Consider the following 24,889-nt stretch of genomic DNA (forward strand, 5'->3'; position numbering starts at 1 on the left):
GTTCTGGATGATCATTGTATTATGACCGCACCATCATTGGATCATTTCTGTTCCTAAGAACACAATTGAACTTCTCGTGATTATCAAATATGTTGTAATTGATCATGATATGCATTTATAATTTAATCCATTCGATATGATTAGCTACATTATTCACAAAGGTCATAATTTTATATCTACGTACAGTACAGCCTTCACTTGGCAGCTTTCGTGTTTATTGGAAAGCGACATCCCGCGGCGAAAAGCGTTAGATTTGATTGGCTGTTACTCAAGCGGGATATTTAATAGTTGATAGCCGATTCCGGAATCCGGATTGATGCAAACAGGGAAAGTCGGTGAAGGCCTGAAGATATCTCGTAATTTAATTTTCTGTTGATTGGCAACGAACCACTAAGCTGTGCCAACTCTACTTGTCTTTCCCTGAATAGAGGCTGACTGTTTTATTTGAAGTCGCGTCAACCCGCAGTATGACTTTTGAAGCTTTTAATAAGCTTCCTTTGGTGACTCAGCTTGACCAAGTCCTCCATGGCTACAAAGTTCTTGCTTCTGCGGGGTGCGAAACGGGTAAGAATTTACAATACTGTTGTCTGATATTGATTGCAACTTTATATATTTTTAACAATAATATTGGATCTAGAATTTCTTCAATTTGCAAGCCAATTTGAAGAAGTTCGGAAACGTGGACGCGAAGCTGAAATAAGAGCGCATGAACTTGGGGAAGCTCTCACCAAAGTATGTATGCGCGAAAAAAACTTGTATTGTAAACTTGCTCTGGTTTTATTGTGCCGGGCGACTCCGTGGTCAGTGCACTGTACATCATCGCACCACTTTTTTATCCTGTGCACTTACCGGTTAACACATTTATTATCCAATTTTCCAGGCTGAGGCAGAAAAGAATGCCCTCATGATTAAACTAAAGCACGCTCGTCGGCAAGTTGATGTTGAGATCAGACAGAGACAAAAAGCTGAACAGGATCGAGATGAATTGGTTTGTATAGCGATTTTTAAGATTCTTGAGCTTGAATAATCAACCACGCCTCTCTTGAACTTGAAAACGCACTAAAGTTTTCTTTTAATACATGATCTCTGGACCAGTAAAAGCCCCTAATGTCCCTTATTGTTAATGGTCACTGGTCGGCCTTCTAGTTCTAGCTGCTCAATGTGTATGTCTTTGGTATGGTTCTATACTTGAGGTGAGCCGCCTGATGGTCTCTTTAACTCAGGGGTCTCCAACACGCGGCCCGCGAGGTCCTATTTTGCGGCCCGCGACCTGATTTGAAAAAAATTCAGAAAAACGCTTAGTAAATCATGTTGAAACGCTAAAATTGATTTCAGTTGAAACATAATGTTGTTGTTTTTCAAAGTGAGCCATTCTATGTGCCCACTATCACTATTACTCACTAGTTGATACGGCTTCGGCATGGTAATATCATTCCATGGATGAAGAATTTGCTGGCACGAATGGGCATATTGCCTTGACGTGCAATGGCCCACCACTGCCAAGACCGAGACGCCTGCAAAACGACTTCGGGCGCTCCAAAAGACCATGCTTTACGAGGAGATAGTTGTCTAGCAAGTAGGCCTATACCGTGTATAGCTAACCCCAATATTGATTCTTCAATCCATTGGTGGCCAATCTGCAGCAGTGGAAGGAAATTATGCGGCTGTCGACACTTATAATAACAACCCTACGTTTTCGCAGATACCCCCTGCATCAGCTGTATCTGGGAATCTGATCACATTGGCCGAGAAAGGATAAATATTTTATAGTAATATGTGAAACTATACTAATATTTATTGACGAAATTCACTCATGAACATGAAAAATTTTTCGCGCTTCGCGCGACTACAGATTGCTTCTCTGTGGCTCTTTACAACATAACTACTAACGATTTGGTGCGCATAGTAAGCCGATATGTGCATATAGATTAGTTCGGAGTGTACCGGCAATGGACATTGACAATGGACATGATAACGTGGGTATTTGGCCCCAGCTAGTTTTTCACGACTAACCACCGGTATGCGGCCACAGGCTACATGAGTACGCGAAATGCGGCCGTGAATTACAAAAATGTTGGCCACCCCTGTTTTAGCGGCTAAAGAGTGTTGTCATTGTCAGCTATCGTGTACAGCTCATAGTCCAAAATATAATGACATTGATGATCATGATACTTTTTGTTGTATTTGTGTTTGTTCAATAAAATATTAGTTCTTTTGTGGTGACTATAACCGTCGCCTATGTTAGAAAGCACAGCGTTGTAATAACGTAGAGTTATCAGACGTGGTTGTTGAACTGCGTTGCCTACTTTTATATCGATATTGATGTCATGCGGCCCGCGGCCTCCAGGAATTTGGAAAAGTGGCCCGCGACCTATTTTGAGTTGGCGACCCCTGCTTTAACTCAACTTATTGCTTTGACATTATTGTCTCATTCGTCCAACCTATTTTTTGTAGCCTATTAATAATTTTGAATATATTTTCTTTGGTGACATATATACCGGGCTTCTGGCTCAACTGGAATGTTTCACCTTCATGACCTGACTGCATTGAATGCATTTTTAGATCCCCCATGTATGGAATCGGTGTCCTGTGCTCACACTATATTCGATTTTTTAATTATTTTTTATTAAATTCAACTTGGAAAATCATCGCTGCTCACCTGATATATCAGGCAAAAAGGCCAGCGATTCCAATCAGGCCCATGACTAGCTTCTGAAAATATAGGCATATTAGGACTGGCGGAAAGTAATCGCTTTCGCCCAGTGCTAATCAAGTCTTCTATAAAAAAGTCAAAAAATACAGACGAGGGACGATGTAGCTTTCTAAGACATCATCCTCAAAAACAAGGACAATTCTTGAAAATAAGGTATCATTCTCCACGTTGAAGAAGAGATTCTGCTGTGAAAAAATCATCCAGCTCTAATCAGATTACCTGACTCGCTCTAGATGTTTTTATGCGTAAAATCAATACCTTTTCTACACTTGCAATACCCTGCAGTTGTATTCATTCTCTCCTTACAACTATACGTTCTCCGTGTTTTATAGATTCCGTATCCCTGTACCTTTTCTATATACTGAACAGCGCTCTAGTTTCTATGTCCTCCTCTACAGCCGTGATATATTGCTATATTCGGCTGCTCTCTCTCTCGCTATTATTATCTTTTACCCGTTCTCCCTGTTTTACAGGATCAACAAATCATGCTTGTCCGGGATTTACTGTTCACCGACGAGAGTGGAACTTCAGTTCCGTTAAACGAAGAACAACAGCGAAAGCTCGATTTTCTGAACGCCAGGTAAGTGGAATGCCAATTATTAAATATTTCTCTCCCGTCAGTTTTGCTAAATCCTTTGCGTCGTAGCCGGTTTGTGTCACCTCGCGGTGGACGGGGCACAAGCAATCGACGGTTGCAGCCGATCGACGAGACGGGATCTATTTTATCCAACTACTCTGATTTTGACTTTGACGAGACGGAGGATGATTTGGACGCCACGACTTTGCGAAACGGAAAAAGGTTGAAAAGAATGCGTGCTGCCGAAGCGGTAACGATTGAATATATTATTTGCTCATCTCAAATTCACACCTATTTATCTGTTTAATATTCTTCGTCTTACAGAGAGCCCATTGTCATGACGATGCGACCACAAATAAGCGCCATTGTTATGATGCGGTAAGTTCACAAGCACAGCTGTATGGCGATAGCATGTGAGTGACTCATCGATTACATTTTTTTTGCATGCGACATTAACAGAATAATCAAGCCCATAACACCAGCTACCAAGCAGCTGTTGGCGGCGACAATATTTATCTGGTATGGTTTTTTACTGAATGTTTCTGAAGTGTGTTTGCTTTTGATTTGTCAAAAGATGGGTGTTGTCAAAGTTGTTATGTCTATGAATATGTTGTGTACTACAATGCGATTTTGGATGTCTTGGTATTACGTTGTCAAAAGATGTAGGTTTTCTTCGTTCATACAATTTTATCCTGGGTACAGCACTTGCGTCTTGCCGTTGTTGTGTGTGACATCGCAAAACATTTGTTAAACGTACTCTCCAAATCTAAGCATGTGACCCCGAAATGAACCCTTGCCGTTATCCGAACTTTCACCCAAATTCTCAAGTTTCACACGCTCGTATGTCCGCTGACCTTTGTTAACATCGTGGCCTTGTCCATTGCTTCTGTCACGAACTATTTTGCAATGCTTGCAAAATGATTTGATGCTTGGAATTTTTACTGAAAATTAGCCAAATTGACATGTTAAAAGTGACCTCTGGAGCAGAAAACTGTTCCATTTCTGGGAGGCAAGTAGCTGTAAGATTTATCATAGATTTGGCAATTCTGGTACGTGGTAAAACCACGAACGGCGGAAATGTGGTCTATATGCGATCATGAACTTGCTAGGTTTGAACAACCAGTTCTAGCTGTGAATGAGAAAGATTGGATCAGTGGTTTTTTGACGCATCCTCCCCTTTATCAAGCTTGGCATGCCTTCACTGCTGCCCTAAAAGCAATTAGTAACAATTGAATCTGTGTTCCTGGAGTACTCTGTATTACTAACTCGCGTTATGTTTGCTACTTCCTCGGAAAAGCTAATTTTTGAATACGTAATTTTATAAAGTGGATGCAATTGGTCACTTATAGGAGAGAATGCATCAGCAGATCCAGACAAACTAAATTTGGGAGCATGGCAAAATGCGTCAGAGCCGATTGCTTTCACGTCCATATCCGTCGATTGCAAATAAAGACCCATTTCCCCTCTTGTCTTGCAAAATGGCCCACTTCACATACCACAGGATTATATTGAGTAAATTGTAGAGAGAACAATGAACACATATCGGCATTACGACAGGACAAAGACCAGCAACTGCGATGCACCGTCGACGGGCCGGCGAATCTCCGCATCGAGAAACTGGAAAAGAGCTTCACGAAACCGGCGCCCCACCAGGGAAGACGCAGGCAATCGCGGGAGCATCGACGTAGGAGTGCCGGGAGTGAGATGATTCTCTAGTTTCGCGACGTTTTCTCGTTTTTCATGAATCCTGTTCGTTTTTAGTAACGTCGGAATCGGACACCGCGCAAAGCGAGGTCGACAATTTTTGGTCCGGGGCTCCGGAGCCACGCGCACAACCCCGTTCGGTCATGGTAGGTTTTCACCTGTTGTTACTCCGCTAAGCGTGGTTATCTTGATTGTAACGTGTTGTGTTCAGAGGTGGTCACTGGTTAACGGTTGTTTGAAAATAACTTTTGTCCTGAAATTCGGGTGATTCACTGACCAAGTTGTTAGGTTGCCTAAAAAAAGACTGCAAACCAAATTTGGCTAATTCCAACCAGCCGAAGCCGCGGCGTAACCCAAAAAAAATTTTGAATTCGTATTTTCGAGAGTCGCGGGATATATGAAGATATAGCTATGATAGGGGTGGATATAAATGCCTCAAGGTAATCACTATTTCACTGGCTGAGTTTGATCACTGTTAACGCCTCAGTTTCATTAATGCTGGTTTTAAACGGAAAATCTGGTATCATCTAATTTCATTTTGTGTTCCACGTTTAGATGACCCCGACCAAGAAGGCAAAATCTCACGACATGGTGCTGAAGGCGTGCGTCATCGTAAAAGAAACATGCAAACCCGTAAGTACCTCGCTGCGCACACCAGAGATGAGCGTGGGATACCGCGATTAGATTTGAAACTTGTGTATCCGCTTGTCTCTGGCACGTACAGTATCCAGAGGTAGTAAAAGTATTCTAGGCATGGTTTTGCATAAAACACTAGCACTGTTGAGTAAAAGTCAGTCCAAAACCACTGTTTCAGTGCCTAATTTTACCTAAAAACGGTCTAAAAATCAATAATTTGGTTGTAACTTTTTTTCTGTTCATTTTTAAGACAAAAGTTTTGTGGAAATGAGATAGAAACTTGTCGCTTCAACATCTTTCACGCCCAAAATCAGCTTTCTAGTGCAAGCTGTTATCAATATATAGTGAATTGAGCGATTTTTGACTCGTTTGGTGAAATTACACGACCACCAGAGGGTGCACGAGCCCAAAGTTATTTTTTTGATATTTGGCACGATGGCACCACATTGAGTGACTGTTTCAAAATTGTCCATTTTTCACTCCACCCCAACCCAACATTCAGTGCAGTACAGAATTTATTAACTCGAAGACTTTTCGTGTGCCCCGAGTAACTTGCGACACGATAACAAGCATACTGAAGGAAATTCAAATGACAACCAAATTGGCAAAGTACGACGTAATAATACATTAATAAAAAATGAACGATAGGCAAAGTCAGCTGTACCGGTAGTCATAACAAAGAGACGAGAGCAAATCAAATACTATGCACGGAAGATAACACTACTGTAAGTAGTGAAATCGTACTTGCACGCTTCAAAAACCTCTGTGTGTTTGTGAAATTTTAAAAAGCACCGTGTGTTTGCAGTGCGGAAAACGCATCCAATTCGGAAAGAGAGCTTACAAATGCGCCGACTGCCGCCTAGTCGCCCATCCGGAATGCGAGTACCTGGCGGGAGATTTCGGCTGCGACCCGTCGCAGTATTCCCCGTCTTCAGCGTCATCGCAGGAGAAGGTAAACGGTTGGCGGTTTTCTAGTTGCGATTATCCCTTGATGCTTTTTAATTTCGCAGCTGAATCTTGGATCGTTGGAGGACTTCCTGCAGTCCAACGAGAGCCCGATGGTGCCGCCCATTCTGTATCACTCCATAAAGGAGATTGAGAGGCGTGGCATGGAGGTTAGTTCCTCGCAGACGGGGCTCTGGGGCAGGGTTGTAGTTTTGTAGGCAGTAATGGATTACGGCCTGACTACGTTTATCAATTAGGGAAAATGGCTTTACGGACAAAGTTTTAGTGAATTGGGCGATTGGCACCCCCTAATCCTAACTCGAACACATTAATACAGTGCTTCCCAGTCTTTTCCAGTAAGCGACCCACTATGAGTTACGATTAAACGATTGAAAAGCAAAATAATGAGCAATACAATCTACAGTTCTATACTCTGCAATTTATTAATGAAGCGGAATTTGAGCTTACATAATACGTTAAGAAATCCAGAAATACCTAGAAGCGAACTAGGCCTACACCTTTTTCGGAGCAATGCCAAATGTAAGATCTTCACTATTCCAATATTTATTTATAGCAATAAAATTGCTATCATATCAATTAAAAGATGGCTGGCCAACAACCAAAACCTGCCCTTTATGACATATTGAATAGAAAACTTGAACATTTAGAAACGCTTTGCGACCCGCTGGCTGGGAAGCACTGCAGACGTATATGCATACCGTGTGTTGGCTCGTGGCCTAATTGGAAACGTGATTGTTAAAAAAAGTCGGCACCTTCACAATCCACATGTTGCAAACCACTGACTTGATTCAAATAACGCTTTTGTCGCAATGTAGTTCCGACCTGGTCAATACCGACTTTTGTCTCGTTAGGAAGTGGGACTCTACCGCATTCCCGGCATGGTGCGGGCCGTTCGCGAGCTGAAGGAGAAATTCTTAAAAGGCAAGAACCCGGACTTGACCAAGGTAACATATACTGTTATTGGTTTTCTGCTGCCGTCCGAGTTGAGAGGATATGATGAAATTCAGACTGCCTTTTGATTCTTGAGAGCGTGTGACACAATGAAAATGTTGTGACGTGCCCCTGTAGGGAGTAGGCTATATATATTTTCTAAAACTGCATGATTTTGTAGTGACATCAATTGTTTTACAAGCAAGCAACAGTGAGTTATCTATGTGTCTCCATGTAGGTTCAGGATGTTCATACGCTGTGCTCGCTCGTGAAAGATTTTCTGCGCGAAACTCTCCGCGAGCCAATTCTCACCTTTAAAAGGCGTCCCGCATTTGCTCATGCTGCTAATAGGGTAAGAGCCGACGCTTGTAAGTTGCAGTCATGTTAGAAATGGAAATTTTGCGTGTTTTCAAAAGGACGATGACTCGGAAATGTATCAGGCGATGAGCGTGCTTCCTCAAGCCAACATGGACACGCTGGCGTATCTTATGCTGCATTTACAAAACATTCTCAACTCGCCCGAGATACGAATGGGCCTCGAGGCGCTTTCGAAAGCCATCGGGCCGTCTATTGTTGGGTACTCAAGTGAAGAGCCTACCGTCGAAGAATTGCAGGTAGCGTACCCTGAGGATTTGTTTTTGAATTGATTTTTCACACTGTAATATTCTGCATGAGCTTGAAACCTTATGTGGTCAGTAAATGAGTACTTATACTTTTGCAGAGTTGTGCGTCTACGCAAGAAAGGATCGTGACTAGGCTGTTGAATCTGCCCGGGGATTATTACAGCAACATTGTGCAGAAAAAGATACGTCCAAACAGGAATGCGCTGACCGATGTCGCCGGTACTCCCGAGAAAGGTAAATGATCCGCGTCTGTGCATTAGCCTCGTTCACGAAGGGTGTGAAAAATGGAGTAACGTTATCCAAAATCTAGTATTGAACATGAGGTAACTTGCTCGAATTTAAAGCCCTGGTCTTTCGCTTGTGGCCACTGGTGAAAGTCTGCATTGTGGATCAAAGCTTTAAAAAAAATTGATTTTGGAATACACTCTCGTTTTGGTTAAAAAAGTTCACAAAAGGTCATGGAAAATCAACATTTATAAGGATGCAGTTTTTGGTGGTTGGTAGTTGAGCCGGTTATTATATCGAGAAAATGCATGGTAAGGTAAGTTGACGAATTTATTTCAAGGGTGCGCTCGGTCTACCCGGGCTAGGAGAATGGGAGACAGAAACGTTTCCACGGCGAGTTTGCAAGGTTGGAAGTCATCTGTGGCATGCGCTTCACTAATTCTCTAATACTAACACTGCTTCTTCTGTCGATTTTGTTTGCGGTACAATTAGTAGAATTTTTTTGTAGATTGTATCAGGCGAATTTCGCCGTATCCGATTCAATTTCTTTGGTTCTGATTGTGCTGCAATTTTTTTATTGCCCAGCTCAAAGAATGCAGTGGTACCTGATAATTTGATACCAAGAATCATTCATGCACTCATACAATCTCTTTGCGATCTTGCATATTTCAAAACTTGTATTCAAATTTGCTCAAGTTGCAGGCCCCTTGTCGCCTTAAATAATGCCAACGCACTACACAATCGTGCAGTTCCATCTCCCTGTCATTTAGATGAAACCACAGATCAATAAAAGTGCAAATTTAATCTCATTATATCCAATGCAATATCTTGCACTCACCCCACTGGAGTTTAAAAAAAAGAAAGTAAACTACCTCCATCAAGCATAATATTATAATTATAATTTCATAATTTTAGTACTTCTGCTGATGAGTAAAACCTGAATCAATGCATCTTACTTTGTTGCAAAGTGGTAATGCCGTGCTATGCGAGGAGTACGCCTCAATATGACTGCCACGACTAGTGCATATTCTTTAGACTATAAGACATGAACACTATTTTAACTGACATTCAACCGTACACTCTCGCGAGCTTCTGCCACAAGGCCTTGCTTGGTAGGCTTCTTGGGTATCTGCTTCTTATGCTTTCTGGGCTGTCTTTTTGTTGGATCGTTGCTGGTCTTTCTGTAATGCAAGTGCATCTCGTAGAAGAGAGAAATGTGTTATCCTGTAATAGTGAAATATATCTTTGATCTGTTCCATGCAGTGCCACCGCGCATGATTGCCAAACTTCACCGGTCGAGACTTGTCTTTGTGTAACCAATTCACTTGCTTGATGTAAACCTTGAAATGATATTTTATTTAATCACGCACTTACAAAATGTAGCGATATTTGACCAGACGTGGTCAAAGTAATCATCGTTGGTAGTGGTACCATACTCGAGTAGAAGTAGAATTAACATCACATCATAGTAGTCAATCTAAGAAGGTAGCTACTTTCAAAATTCCTGGGTGCGTATTCGAAAATCATGATGTGCATTACAAATTGATGTAGTTTTCAAAAATATTTAGTTTACGTCATACATGGTCTATTTACCAGGTCCTTGAGACATTTGAATTCTAAAAACATGAGGGAAACCTCTAAAAACTACTTACTACTTTAGAAAATATTCTCCAAGTAGAACTTCTTTACTGAACTACTTAGATTTTTTAAAGCAACTTAAAAATCGACCTGAACGAAAATTGTGTTGCCTCGTGTTCGTTACTTGACTCCTGTCTGTTCAATTCAGCGCCTGAAAGCACCTTGCTTGGACCTGTCGGCTCGTCGCCAAGGAAAACTCCTTCCTCTAGTTCTCTGGCTGAACGCGCTCGAAAGTACCTTGGCACGCCGTAAGAATTTTGTTTCGTATGCGACACCAAATACTTGAATTTGATGTTTTTCAGATTTGGGAAATCGAAGCGCAAGGACGGATACTTCGAGAGCCCCACCCTCGGTTGATTACAGCTGCTCGCATAGCCGAGTGTTTATCGCTAGTCTCTTCTTGTTGCGAAATGTATTTGTTGATAGTTCTGCGCATATTAATCGAGTATGGACAAGAAGTGGCATACTGCTCAGTGCTCACTGCCTATTGCCTTTCAATCATCCACTCGCCTTGGTGTGGACTTATCTTCTTCACTCTGACTTAAAATGTTTGTGTCCAGAATACTGCACTGCTCTTGGGTTATAACAACGCATACTGCTTCCGACTGGTCTTTGTAAATAAACATATCCTCGGGGAATCTACCTTATTGTGGGAATATCACAGATAGTGAGTGAGACGTTTATTGCATGATTGCTTCAGCGAAATCCTATTAGTGAAATTCTGACTGGTCTTCGTAAATGAACGTATATTTCAGGACTTGACTGACTATATATTTCGATATGACGGCAACGACCGATTTTGCGGCTTCGTTCCGCTTAGCTGAGGCTGGAATGGAGAATTGTTTTGCGTAAGCGACTGCAGGATTTCTGGCAATCCAAAAGCTATCTTCCCAAGTGGAAAAAATTATTGAATCTGGTCTTGATCGAAAGCTACTGTTGCACCGATTCCAAAAAATATATATGATCACTGATCCGCTTTCTAAGTCTGAAATATCGGCATTGTTCAGAACAATCGGGTAACCGCAACACAATGGCCATAACAATGACCCGTTGCGACTCTCCGATTGCTCGAGCAATGCCGATATTTCTGACTTGGAGGACGGATTCTAGATGGATCAGTACCTGATCATGTTTTAATTTATATTTTTTGGAATCGGTGCAACAGTAGCTTTCGATCAAGACCAGATTCAATAATTTCTGCACTCGGGAAGATAGCTTTTGGATTGCCAGAAATCCTGCAGTCGCTTACGCAAAACAATTCTCCACTCCAGCCTCAGCTAAGCGGAACGAAGCTGCAAAATTGGTCGTTGCCGTTCCATGTTTAATTTCTATAGTTTCACATTCATGGGTTCAAAAATAACCGAATGATTCGAAACGAATTTCCTGTATAGTTCAGTGATTTATGATGAGTGTCAGCCGAGAAGCTTCAGGAATAATATCAATATATTATTCAAATGTGTCCTGAAGTTCTGTACTCCAAAGCGTCTCTCGGCGATTTATGCCAACCGCTACGCTTCATTTGCCTTCTGTCGTCTCTACATCTCGTGTGATCAGTGGATGTCGTGTGTCAACATTCGAACATTGCCTACGTTGTCAACAACTCGCAGCTTTGCAAGATACGTATGCCCGTTTTACATCGCTACCAGCAACCACGCAGAAGACGATTTGTAGCATTTACTGTTTGCTTACTGTATACGGTGAAGAACAGAACCGGGTAGATCAGTAGCGAGCTATACATTTACCGAAGCTAACAGCATTATATAGCATCTTGCATCACTGCAGAAACTTATAGTTAATTAGTTATAGATAGCACCAACTCACGAATTTAATAATTTTTGCCGTAAAATTTATTAGCTTTCTCTATATTATTGACGAAAATTATCGGAACGCTAGACCTTGCATTAGATGATTCAGTGGTTGAAGTTTTGGTAGTCGTGGTTAGTATTTTATCCCTTGTTCCTGTTCGGAGGCTGCAGTCGAAACGGAACCATTTGTGAAATTGACTCTGATCATGGTCCATGGATAATGATCAGTGAAATACCGTCAGACTCGGGCTGCCTGAGTACTTTTCTGTGAAGAGATGACAAAACATGAAAATATATGGACTATGACCTATATTAAAGAAGTGTTACTCATTGTTCAAGCTCATTTTGTGTCATAATTGCGTACGCCTTACGGTAGCAATTTAAAGTATCTTTTTAAATAGGTTACATTGGAACGTGTTGGGATGGGTATACCACTGCTCTATTGAGAACATTCAATGTCCATTTTGAATCTTTTAAAAGTCTGTAGCCATCTAAGTGCTTGGGCATTTGAGAGTTATGAGCAGAGCACCAACCCTCATCACTAACTCGGCATGTTTTTTTCGTCCTTGCCGCTATTATCTGATAATACAATTTATATCGATTTTTGATATTTTCTAGTCATATTTTACTCCTATATTCAGCAACCTCTGACTATTATGGTGTTGCTAACTGTAGTACGATTCGCTAAACGGCTCAGCAGAGCAAAGAAAGCAAAAATGTTTGTCGAGTCTCAATGGGATCACCCACTGTACGGCTCTTCGAGGACACCCCCAGAAGGAAGAATGAAGGGTCTCATGAAAGGATTGTACCCAGTCACCAGAACGAGGGATTATTTGCGACAAGGAATTGTGTTTCGCGACTGCGTTAAAGTAATGACTGTGAATTACGTTGCGTTTGAAAGTATCGAGGATCTGGAACAGACGCATCAAGGCGCGACGGATCTAGTTTACATGAATTTACCGCAGATGAGATACATGAATCCGGATGTACAAATCGAGACTATTGAGAACGTGACTCCGACGCCGTACATCACGTTTTATTTGGAAGATGGCGAATTTTTTCATGTCGACATCGACGGAAAATCTCAGTTCGAGATTTTAAGTCATATTCAGAAGGTCATAGGAAAACCGAAAAAACTTATTGAACAAGAAACCGCCGAAGAGACTGTTAGTCCCGCTAATTTCGGGGACAAATACGAACGGAAATGTATCTGTATGGTGGAGGGACAAGTTCCATGCTCGTCCTTGCCAGACTGTACCCCTGGATCTGTGGTAGCTTTGCGGGGGAAAGTAATTAATCTTAATCCAAAGAAAAATCCTTTTGGTGTAGATAGTTGAAACAACTTTGAATAAAGCCATCGTGGACAACTAGAACGGACTGCGGGTATTACTTAGTTTCCGTGTAAATTTTGGTCCCCTGAAAGTAATGCATTGTATATGTGGCGTCAATTTTTCAAATTCGAATTTGCTCTGTTCACCAGATATATTAGTATTATATTGTGTATGAAGCTGTAGGGTAGGCCTACTTTGTGCATTGAAACCCATTTTTAGTTTGTGGCCAAAAGCTATATCATTGCATTGCCTGAATGCCTGTAGGTTGATGATATTGGACTTAAAATCAAGTGGTGAGCCCACTACCAGACTGCTGCCCACATGCAATAAAACTGAATTTAGAAATATAACTCTAACTTTTATTCACTCATAATGTGAAATGCTTTGAACCGGTGATTATATGATCCAGGTTGCTAGTTATACATTGCTTCAAAATTCTGTATAGTTTGTCCGCAACATCGCACCCTGGATTAAGCTTATCGTATCATGGTCAAAGATGTTGATCATGCAAACCAGGACACCTGTTGTGCTTACTCGGAAGCATACAATAAACTAGGGTCACCAATACTCGTATTTTTCTGTCCCCCAGCTTCCGCACATAGACACCACAGCACATTAATGTGTGGTTTTCTATTTTTCTTCAGTTTGAATCTATAACATGTCAGATGTAGCAAATGATAGTAGCAAAATTGACAATGCGTCAATTCCAATTCGCGAAGGCAGGGTTAAGTCTTCTAGGACTAAAAGACCAAGTGAGTTCAAAGTGTTTTGAACATTTTGTATGGACTAAAAACGTGGTCATAGGTAAGATGCTTGACTTGAGTTTGTCATAAGGCAGAGCAAAGTTGAAATGTCACTGATTTTTGTTATAGTCTTCCTATTGACTTTTGGCATTAGCGTGAGAATTCTAATTGACCCTGGTCCCTGGCATCCATCATCTAGTTCGGCTGTTGAAATTTGTCTATATTTTTACTCTATAGATGTGGCTACTTGTGCCTTTTAAAGCAGACCCACGCTGCTTCGAAACAAATTAATTCTAGTTTTCGAGAATATCTATGGAAAGGGTTTATAAAAGCATTTGCAGACAATGCATTATGTACTTGTTTTGCCCATGATCAGTGACTAGTAGAAAAAGTGATGAGAGGATTTAATTTTTCTAATATCCAGAATACATTGCGTATCGTGTGCAAGTTCATCCAGACATTATTGAAATTTTCATAAGCAACATTCATTATGAATTTCAGATTCTTGCATTTTTTTTTAAAGATAAAAGAGGACAGAAAAAAGAGAATAAGGCGAGAAGTGATTCCCCGCCTCATCTTGGTTTTCCAAATTACTTTTTCGCTGTCAGGATTGACGACCCTCAGATCCAAGGTGAGAATGCTGAATAAATATTAAGGGTATCGGCATTTCTGGGGCTAGAGACTGACTATTTAAAACAGGGGTCGCCAACTCAAAACAGGTCGCGGGCCACTTTTCAAAGTTCGTAGCGGCCGCGGGCCACATGAATTCAATATCGTAATAAAGTAGGCAACCACGTTTTAAAACTCTATGTCAGTACAACGCTGTGCTACCTAACATAGGCGATGGGCATAGTGATCACAAAAGAAGTAACATTGTATTAAAGGAATAAAAATAGAACAGAATATCACTGTCATCAATTTCATTTTATTTTGAACCCTGAGCTGTGCACGATACCTTGAAACGGTTTTTGGGGCTAGCGAGATAAGTTACTAGATGAAAGACCATCTCCACGTAAAGCTTGATCTTGTGAAGAAGCCCTAAGCTAGTGGTTCTGAAACCTTTTTAGACATGCCCCGCTTTATGATACTGAAAATTGTCGTCCCTCCTTCTTGTCACATCACAAAATGCATCCATAAAGCTATCAATCCGAACGGATAGTTTAATGGCATGGATGGTTATGAATGTTGATGGGAGAATTCTATAATATGAATTCGGGATTGTACACAGAGCAATAACTATAAAGAATGATCTCGAGGTAAATCGTTAACTGCAGCTCCGCGCCCCTTCAGATGCTTTCACGCCCCCACAAAGGGACGCGCCACACAGTTTCAGAACCACTGCCCTAAGCCGTTTTCTAAACGTCTCGGTCTTGGCAGTATTTCGGCCATTGCATGTCAATTTCAGCATTTGAAAAATGTTTTCTTAGCTTTCTTCCGAAATCTCAAATCGAGTCGCGGGCCGCAAAATATGACCTCGTGGGCCGCATGCGGCCCGCGGGCCGCGTGTTGGTGACCCCTGATTTAAAACTAGGTTAAAAATCTGTGAGGAATAAAATACCTCTTGATCATCTTTTGGGGGTACGCAGTTCCATCTAGTGACATCACAATTACTTATGTGTAATATGTGATGCTTTAGTAGCGTGATCCACTCAATGAGATGCATAAACTTTGATGCTTGCGCTCATTGCTAGCGAGAGTAGCCGCACTGAGGAATGTTTCCATGCACTTACCGTACTTTACGTGATAACACCACATGGGAACGGGGCGATTGCTAAGGTGCTAAGCTTTTTTTAGTAATCAGATTCCCGAATATACCATGAATAAGCTGGGCGAAGGCGCTGACTGTCTTTTTGATAATCAGCTTACCGTACCGAATTTATAGGTGGTCCATGGCATTTTCAAATCCGAAACTGGACCGTGACCGCTGACCATGCTACATGGGAATATAGGGATTTTTTTTTCTTCTGGTCCATTTTATTGTAGATTCAGCCAGATTTGCTTGATATGTCTCTGGCAACCTTTGCAATAAAATTATCAACGAGTGTTGTGAAATGGATAAGTTTGGGTCTCGCTGTCTATTTATTGTCCGTTTTGATTTGATGGCTATTGTAAAGTGACTCCGGTAAGATTTTTTCTACGATACACAATTCCACGCAAGCCCGCTTTGCAATATATTAATCCTGTTCTACCGGCCAATCTATCTCATTCTATTAAATCAGGAGTCATCCAGGCAATTCAAGACCACATGGTTGAACGGGAAAATCTTCTAAAACATATCGTCGTCAGCAGAAATCTGGCTCACATCACTCTCGGCCTGTTGCACGTCCCGAATGAAAGCGCCCTACAGAGGTTAGGCGATGCAAAATTGGTTCGGGGGTGCGTGAAATCCCATTGCATAGTTTTGATGTTTTATTTTGAAGAGCGGTCTCCGCGATGGATGACTGCCGGGCAGAAATCCGTGATATTGTGTCGCAACAAAATTTGGATCTGAAATTCGAGGGAATCGGAAACTTCGTAGGAGAAGTTGTGTTTGCCAAAGTGTATCCTGACGAGAACGAGAGGATTTTAAGAGGACTTGCTGGTAATTTGATCAGTAACACATAATATTGTTAACGGTTTCTTCCTGTAGAGCTACTGAAGTTGGACGTTTCATAAGTTTGATTTATTTTTTTCAGAATTCTTGTCAGAACAATTTGTCGACTACAAAAGCTCCAGCAACTTTGAATACACGCCGCATTTAACGATGATGAAAATGTCTAAGATCCGGAAGAATTTTCAGCTGAAAAAAAAGTGTGTTCATCATTTCATTTTCATTCTGGTTGTTCAAATATAACTTATTCTCCGGATCCCGAGGATTCACTGATTAAATTGTTAGGTTGCCAAAAAACGCTGCTCACCAAATTTGGCTCAATTCCAACCAGTATACGCCGACTCAAAGCCAATTGAAATTTTCGAATTTACTATAAAAAATAAAATCCAAATTTTACTGTCAACCCCATTGTTTAGTTATCTACAAAACCGTTGCAAAAGAAATTTGACGCAGTTCCAACCCGTGGAAGCGAAGTTATAGCAGCTAGAAGTTTTGAATTTGCAAAATTAGCATAGACTATGGATAAGACCAGGATTATGAATGAAAAACTCGGGGGCAAGATGTTTTTCGGTGTGTGAGTGGATTACAAAATGGAATGAGGAGCTTCGACTTGATAACCAACCATGCTTCCTTGAGACTCTGGATTATTCTTCTCATCAAATTCGAGTTTACCGACCACTTTTGACTTACCAGAAGAACTGGTCAAAGAACTCGTTCATGTTACTTGGAAAATTTGAGTAGTAGAAAGAATGTGATCTTATATTGAGTTGAGTTATGACAAATAGTTTTAAAATGAATGAACCTCGAGTTTCTTGGATAAGTGTCGAGCTTTAGTAAGTCACCTGGGTACTGGAACCTATGAGAGCATCGTCAATGCATTTTACCGCCTTTGAGGCATAGCTGTGGTTCCTTCAAATTCCAAGCACCGTAATTTTCCATGTATAATGCGCAAAATTTTATTGATTTTTGTCCTAAAATCGAGGGGGTGCTCATCATGCATGGGCATAACAGTTCTGGACAAAAATCTCCAAATAAAACTTGAAATTACACCTTACTTCTTGTTTGTTGTCAATCGCCCATCATATTCAGGCATCCTGCCCAGTAATTCGTATTATCAGTGTTGGGCGCTGCCAATTAGCGAGAAGCGTGTTGACAATTAGCTGCATTCGTCTGTTTGCACAACAGCACACGATCTCATGTTGGTTTGCTATTTGTATGCAAGCAAAATAGGTCATTAATTGCTGTATGTACGTTACGTGTGCGCATTTCGCGCAAGCTATCACCGCTGGCCCAAACAGTCTCATCTGCAACAGGCCTGGTTACGATGTCCTGAACAGCGAACAATCGTATCTGCAATAGACCTGGTGCTCGAGATATCGTCGCTGGCCTAAACTATCGGGCCTCTCATGCTTTGGCTTGTATCTCTCCATCGTTTAGAGACAATACTGTTAAGTGTACAATGATTACACTCGTCAACATGGAATCGAGAAAAAAATTTGGCAGAACATCTAGGAGTCGTTCCTGGGGTTTTCAAGGTTGCTGATTACGAATATCACATTAGTTTTGCCAGATTGACTCTAGCTTAGAAGATACTTTTACTTATGCCCCTAAAAAGTCCAAAATTACTGTATTTAGTCTTGAATGTTTCACTTGATAGGAAGTAAATCGTTGTATTTTCTACCTTTACACTGCTCATAGATGGATAAATTTCTGTGAAGAAGCATCATGTCGTTCTCAGTTATTCCATCAATATGAATATGGCCTGATTTTTATCTAGCCCATACAGCAAAACTATGCGATTTTAGTCCCATGGATTATCTCCAAAACCTGAGCCCAGCCCTTCGGAAAAAAAAACCTGCCCTTCGGAACCCCCAAATCAATCTTACTTTGTCTAAAAATATGTGTTGACCTGTGTTAGGTTAGCGATTGTTATGTCATGATACTTCAACAGCAGGGTTACCATATTTTCGGAATCTGAAAATAGGACACTTTTTCAACATTTACTTACAATACTGGAGTAAAATCCGGAAAAAATGGTTAATTTTTCCCGATTTTGTGGTTAGTTGACCAAAAAAAAGAGAACAAATCCTCTTAAAGAGCATGTATGGTAACCCTATTCAACAGTGACATCGCAAAACAGAATGACATCGAATTGGCGCGAGCAGACTTCAACGTGCGTAATCGATTTCCGCTAATACTATAACAGAACCATCGCTGGTAACTTATAATACGCGCAAGTTCGTCAACACGAGAAGCTTTTATAATCGGCATTCACGCATGTACTGCTTGTGCAGGGTGCGTACTACACGTTGGGGCTTATTATACATGGAAAATTTCGGTATGTCTCTGTTTTATACTTGATATTTTTCAGTTACGACGTGTGGACAAGTCACATTTCCAACATATCAAAGACATGAGTTTTGGTCTGCAGATCGCTACCTCTTTGCAACTTCTCAGTATGAGGTCAAAGGCTGCGGATGGTTACTATCAGTGTGAAAACGAAGTTGTTTTTGGTAAGGAGGACACTCCTAGTTTGGTCGCATTTACTGGCAGAGTAATCTGTATTATGTAATTTTTGTAGAAATTTTCGTGGAACTTCCACTTCCTTCAAACTTACTTGTATTTTTTTATTTTGAAAAGTAGAAATTAGTTTTGTGATTAGTTTGCATCACTGTCATGAGGGAATAACCGCATGAAATATCCCTTGTATCGCATTTTGGGAATTAGAAAAGAATACACTTTTTCAACTGACAATACCGGATGAAAATCCGGTAAAATTGGTAAATTTATCTCGAATTTGTAGATGGTTGACTAAAAAAGGAGGTTGTCTTACTGGCTCAACTCCCAAAAGACACACCGGATTGTTACTTGAGTGCTGATTTCCTATATCTCGGTCCAATTTTCACACGCATTTAACCAAAATTTTCAAAAAAAGTGGACAAATTCTCAAAAAAGAGGACATTTGGGCGTCCTCCGAGGACACTTTCAAGAAAGTGAAAAAAGAGGACAAATCCTCTTGAAACAGGACGTATGGTAACCCTATTGTAACGCAATCTCTGATTATATTTTAGAAGATTGTGCCGATTTGTGGTGTCATTAATCGTTTTGCGTTAGTTGCAATCCTGCAAAGACAGGTAGCCGCATCTTATTCTGCTAAAATCGTTGCAATCCCACGGATAAATATACTTTTTGAAACTGCTTACTCAAATGCTATTCAGTTCTGTCAGTTTCAACGTCTACTTGCAAAAGTTTTGACATGACTCAAAAATTTATACTTGTCAGTAAAAAGATAAGCCGTAATGGTGGAGCGTCCGGCTTCTTGATCGGTAGGTCGTGGGTTCGAACCCCGGCCGGGTCAGACCAAAGACCTGCAGGAAAACTGGTATCAGTGACATCCACAATCGGCGCTCAGCGTTTCCGGGATGGCAAGACTTAGAAAGCTGTACACGGTGTTATATCTGCACCTTACTTGTCCAGCGGCTTATGCACATCATGCACTCATGGTATGGATATGCACAGATCGTTTGCTGTGTGTATGTCATGAGTCGGTATATGTGCCGCAAAAAAAACATCAAGGAAAAATACATAACGTCCTATTCCCCTCAGTTATTTCTACTTGAGTGGCAATTTTGACTACTTTAATCACCTATGTATAATAGGGTGGAGTGAAAATGACTTTTTTTTTCAAATCGAAGAAAGGGCTTCCTCAATCCTGACAAATGACCTAAAACTTCAATAAAAAGTGACTTCAGGGTGTTGCCCCCATTTTCCAGCCGGCAACCCCCCAATTTCTGCACGTGGGGGGTAAAATGGCCCATCTCGGCAACCGCTGGTCGTAGAGTCATGATATATAGCTCAAAATCTGAAGCATCATGTTTCTATCTGTCTTCAGAAGAAAGTTTTCTCTATTGTGAACACAAAATGAGTTATAGCCAAAAAACAATATATACGCACATTTTTGTTGAAATTCAGCATTTATTCTGTCATAAGATTTTTGAAACTAAAAGTAACACACTGACAATACCGAATATTGGACCCATAATACAAATATATTCACAACACTGTCCTTTTAAAATCGGTTCAAAACATTATAATGAAACACTCACATTTAACGGCTTATTGAAAATGCATTTTTGTGTCAAATTTTTTCATCAGTTTACGAGACTTAATTTTTTGGCAATTGAGAGGTCTTTCAAATCCCGTAACTTGTGCTGATGCTTCTGTTACGAGCTTTACATGTTGTTCCACTGTTTGATTGTCGCATGGATGAAACAAAATCAGAGGCTTCTCGCGGCATTCTTCCAACTCTGCATCAGTTAGGTGCTCAATCGCTGGAGGAAGTTGTTGATAGTTGTTGATAAGGTTCAATATCAACCAACTCGTGGTATGCCTTGGCTTCCAAGTTCAACTTTGGGACACAGAATAAACGAATAGGACCCCAGTTCAATTGGTTGGAACTGCTATGACTTTCATGTCCACAAGTGAATTTTATTCAGCGGCATGTTTTCGAAACGCAAGCACCTTGGTCTATGACCTACAACTACTAAGGAGTGCCCTGGCAAAGACCCACCGATCTTACGCATAGCTGGCTGCATTCGATATTTTTAAACCCGACCTTGTTCAATTTGTTTTTGTCTCGCGCTGATTTTCGCGCCACTGATGCCATGCTGCAGCGGTTGAAATGCCAAGAATTCCGGTAGGAAGCAGAAGCATTTCCGCATCTCAACGCACGTCACCCCTGTCTGGCTGTCTTATATTGGTGTTTTATGGTCCAATGCAGTCGCTGCATGCGTCACATAGTGTTGACTGGCGCTCGCGAATGAATCAATTTCCGTAACGCTCTCTATTCTGACCGCGGCTTTGGTGATCAAGTTGTAGTAGCGGTTTGTTAACGTAGCGCAGGTTGCTGATATATTTCGGGACGTGGGAGCATGCAAGGTAAAGCTTGAGGCGCTAGCTTCTCATGTGTCGTGTCGTGGTAAATCTACACTGCTGCCGCTGTGTTACATCCTCTCCAGTTCCGTTTGTTCCTTAGCTGCTTTCGCGGCGTCTTGACAAAATGAGCCCAGTGATACAAATTCTCGGTGATGAACGAATAAAAAGAGCAAGGGAGAGCGTCTAAAAACGAAAATGACAGTCGAAAGGTCAAGGTGGATTGAGAGAAGATACACGGTCGTTTCGACATCCTACATTATCATTACATCGCATTGTACATTGTTGGTATCGAGTTCCGTCGGCGTTGACGCGGAAACGATGACTGTAATATATGCCGATGAGCCAAACGATATGTCAGTATCCTCAGAGCTGTTTTAGCGGCAGGTTGACCGATGTGGCAATAACTGAATAAAGTCAACCGACCACGATGAAATTCGGGAGAGTGTGAGTGTGGCACTACGTTAAAGTATAGATAACTAGCCTACCGTAGGTAGGGAACCCAACGTCAAACAAGGTCAATGTGGGTGTCTGATTGAGATACTAACTGAGATCGTTTCGACATAGGGTTACTATACGTCCTCCTTTTTCGGGTTTTTGAAAATGTCCTCCAAGGACGCCTAAATGTCCTCCTTTTTGGCAATTCGTCCTAAGTTGATGGATAGAGTCGACTGAAAATTCGCATAAATGACGCTGAAAAGGAATTTCGTGGTTCGAACGGAGGTGACGATCTTTTTTTCAAGTCTGAAAATTTTGAAAAAGTGCCCTCTCCCAAATCCATAATGTGGTAACCTATTTCGACACCTTCCTATCTTTTCTTCACGTCGCTATCTTGTGGTGTTTTCACGTGATGAAATTATCGAAGGAACACGTTCGATGTACAGTTGTACCATAGCGTCCTATATGGTGTGGACACAAGCAAATATCACGGCTTGCCGATTGCGCCACAATAACAAAATCCATTACAATCCATGTAGCGGCCGTTGCAACGACTTGTTGCAAGACACGCTGGTATAGTGCTTGATTGGAGTCGACGCTACAGCTACAGTTCCCGTTGTACGCACTAGTCAACTGACTAATGACCGCTCTGAGTATACTCTTGCAATCCTGATCACACAGATCTAAGGAGCTTTCTTCAATAGCACAGAACAGCAAAATAGTAGTAATTACTGGTCGAAAACTTGTAGATTTACCAGGTTCAAATCATACTGCAATGTATTAACGAATATAGAAAGAACAAAGTTAGATGTATCTAATTGTCTGAATACGACTCTGTGACTTGAGCGCGAGCACGACCGCTGCGGCGCTACACTGGCGATCTCTCAAAGCACGTGCTTCGCAGACTACTTAATCGATATAAGATTAAGGTCGTGGGAAATGAGGTTAGGTGCAGGGTTGCGCAAGAAGATTATTGGCACCCTGCTCGGACAGCTGTTACAATCCAACATTCGGGGCTGATTTTGGGGGTGCCAGGGCCACGAGCATAATGAAATTTATATTTTCGCAATCAGTACCGCGGTAGCTTTCGATTGATACCCGTTTTTATGAAATTGAATGCTCGTCAATCCGGTCAAAAAGTACCGTCAAATTGCCGTTAACCAAATATAAAGTGTGACGTAGGCCAATTTCACTGAGCCGTGAGATTCGCTTGTGTTTGCATCATATAGGACACTATGGTTGTACACATTGGTCGTTAGAGGTGCTTCCGTTAAAGGATGTAATGATGTCAAGTCAACTAAACAGCATGAAATTGCGTCACGGACAAACGTGCAGGCTGACCAAGATAGCTCTGTGGGCCAAATCCGGAGTCCCGTTAGGTGACGGGCTAGAGTGCGGCGTTTGAGATTTGTTGCGCTATAAACATGCGAACGTGTGCCAGAACCGTGGTATTCAGTAGTTCCATAATTCTACTTCAATTCTTCCTTGACTTGAAGAGCAGGCCTACTTTTACATCTGGGAATGCTGAGTTCTCTGTGCCGAAGCTACGCCCACGTTTGTCGCATACAGTTCAATACTTTATGACGTAGCCAATTCGTTTTAGACCCAGGATTCGCGGCCGATGAAAAATCGCCCGAAGAAAAATATGCCGACTATTTGACGAACTATATCTTAGCCGGCGCCGCTTGCAAAAGTAAAGAGGGTGCTTTCGCGGAGATGTCGAAAATGTCTGGCAGCGACGGGGACACTGTGGCGCGAGAAGATAACAATGAAGAAAATTCGTCTGCTAAATAATTTTCAGCCTGTATGTGCTGTCGCGCTCCGTTTTTATAGTCGATATGCTTGCGATTAGGTACTTTTAGGTGTTGGCGTTTACAGTGCAATGATCTTTTACCGACTTTATTTCGGGTGAATCCTATTTTATCGTTGTTATTGAGAAATGTATCCTTGTACTTTTTTTGAATGATTTTAATTACGAATGTTTCACGCAAATACATGATAGTATCGTTTGACTCGAAGAGTCGCATTTTTTTCAATAAGGCGATACATTTGTGTACATCTGTCCGCTGCCAGTAATTTAAGAGATAAAGATATCTAAATTTCCCTCTTCATTGCAAAATGTCTGAGGTTGAAACCCTGTCCATTACCTAGGAAAATAACACCAGTTTTTACACTGATTTGAAATGCTTGATACAGATTTCATGGTCTACTTTGGATTGCTGTTGTATCATAATGCAGCGATTATTATGCCAGACTGTTAGAGAGTAACCTGCAACATATTTAAGACGATTAACATGCGAAAGCTAAGAAGACTTTTTAAACAAATACTGACGGTAAAAATTGCGAAGTCGCATTTTTGTCAAAGGAAGCGAAACAGTCAAATTTAAGTTGTTGGTTTCAACAGGACTTTGCCTTGCAGAAAAACATCCCCAAGACAGCAAGCATTTCTAATTACGTGGAAGCTCCAATTATTTGTCCTTGAGTTCCATACTTTTTGTCGTAATTACGTTCTGAGTTGATTTTGATTTCTGAGCGTTCGCCGATCCGCAAGCAGCAAAGGTTTACAACGGGGGCAATGTTGACTTGGGTTACGGGCCGGATTCAAACCCTTCTCATTGCGTAGGGGGCAAGACCAGTCAGATGATTTCATAATGTTAGCCTCCAAATCTATTCTTTTGTTTTTCATTGGAATGCTGTATTATCAAGCCACTACAAAATAGATAGCTTACCCCTACATTATTATATTATGGATTATAGGGACTATTCTAGCAACACCTTTATTAGCAAACAACAGAATTGACAAAAATTAGATGATTGACCGATTGAGTAACAGTTATAAACCGTTAAAACAGTAGCTCTAACCCAGGGGTGGGCTGTTTTCCGTCTTACATGATAATGTGTCCCGCGGCCCCAGTCTGCCGAGATTCCCCACTACTTGCTTACTAGGTTCAATTTTGGTGACTGTATGTTATTATATACGTGTATGCGCAGCGTGCGAGAGTGGTTCGTCGAAGCGAGAAGACTCAACTCTAATGTCG

At 41.3% G+C, this 24,889-nt stretch overlaps 3 protein-coding genes and 1 long non-coding RNA gene across 8 annotated transcripts in view; 3 read left to right on the top strand and 1 right to left on the bottom strand.

Moving 5' to 3' along the window:
• The window catches only part of LOC145452449 (uncharacterized), a 44,430-nt gene that overhangs the window by 10,863 nt on the left and 8,678 nt on the right, over positions 1-24,889 (bottom strand). The window lies entirely within an intron of this gene.
• Positions 289-10,654, top strand: LOC145452444 (rac GTPase-activating protein 1-like). 3 transcript variants are annotated; one of them, XM_080330631.1, is made up of 19 exons: positions 289-564; positions 638-732; positions 881-988; positions 3,187-3,293; positions 3,360-3,540; positions 3,615-3,668; positions 3,750-3,809; positions 4,848-4,989; positions 5,052-5,140; positions 5,550-5,627; positions 6,436-6,582; positions 6,641-6,745; positions 7,448-7,540; positions 7,765-7,878; positions 7,943-8,140; positions 8,248-8,383; positions 8,715-8,780; positions 10,161-10,260; positions 10,315-10,654. In XM_080330631.1, exons 1-19 carry the CDS (start codon positions 468-470, stop codon positions 10,367-10,369), a joined length of 2,025 nt encoding a protein of 674 aa, XP_080186757.1. In that variant the 5' UTR covers positions 289-467; the 3' UTR covers positions 10,370-10,654. The 3 variants fall into 3 exon arrangements, with proteins under 3 accessions (XP_080186757.1, XP_080186758.1, XP_080186759.1); XM_080330632.1 differs by lacking the exon at positions 3,750-3,809; XM_080330633.1 differs by lacking the exon at positions 8,715-8,780 and having other exon boundaries at positions 290-564.
• Positions 12,402-13,792, top strand: LOC145452448 (small ribosomal subunit protein mS25-like). Its single transcript, XM_080330638.1, has one exon. It carries the CDS (start codon positions 12,474-12,476, stop codon positions 13,152-13,154), a length of 681 nt encoding a protein of 226 aa, XP_080186764.1. The 5' UTR covers positions 12,402-12,473; the 3' UTR covers positions 13,155-13,792.
• Positions 13,782-23,869, top strand: LOC145452447 (A-kinase anchor protein 7-like). Of its 3 annotated transcripts, none has more exons than XM_080330636.1 (7): positions 13,782-13,900; positions 14,415-14,522; positions 16,111-16,240; positions 16,312-16,472; positions 16,567-16,683; positions 18,853-18,994; positions 23,455-23,869. In XM_080330636.1, the coding sequence occupies exons 1-6, from the start codon at positions 13,807-13,809 to the stop codon at positions 18,975-18,977; spliced, it is 735 nt and encodes a 244-aa protein (XP_080186762.1). In that variant the 5' UTR covers positions 13,782-13,806; the 3' UTR covers positions 18,978-18,994; positions 23,455-23,869. The 3 variants fall into 3 exon arrangements, with proteins under 3 accessions (XP_080186762.1, XP_080186761.1, XP_080186763.1); XM_080330635.1 differs by having other exon boundaries at positions 13,811-13,952; XM_080330637.1 differs by lacking the exons at positions 18,853-18,994; positions 23,455-23,869 and having other exon boundaries at positions 13,811-13,952; positions 16,567-17,345.

The sequence above is a fragment of the Botryllus schlosseri genome, chromosome 12 (assembly GCF_051294905.1).
Source record: "Botryllus schlosseri isolate E-star chromosome 12, Bs_hap1, whole genome shotgun sequence".
NCBI classification, from domain to species: domain Eukaryota; kingdom Metazoa; phylum Chordata; class Ascidiacea; order Stolidobranchia; family Styelidae; genus Botryllus; species Botryllus schlosseri.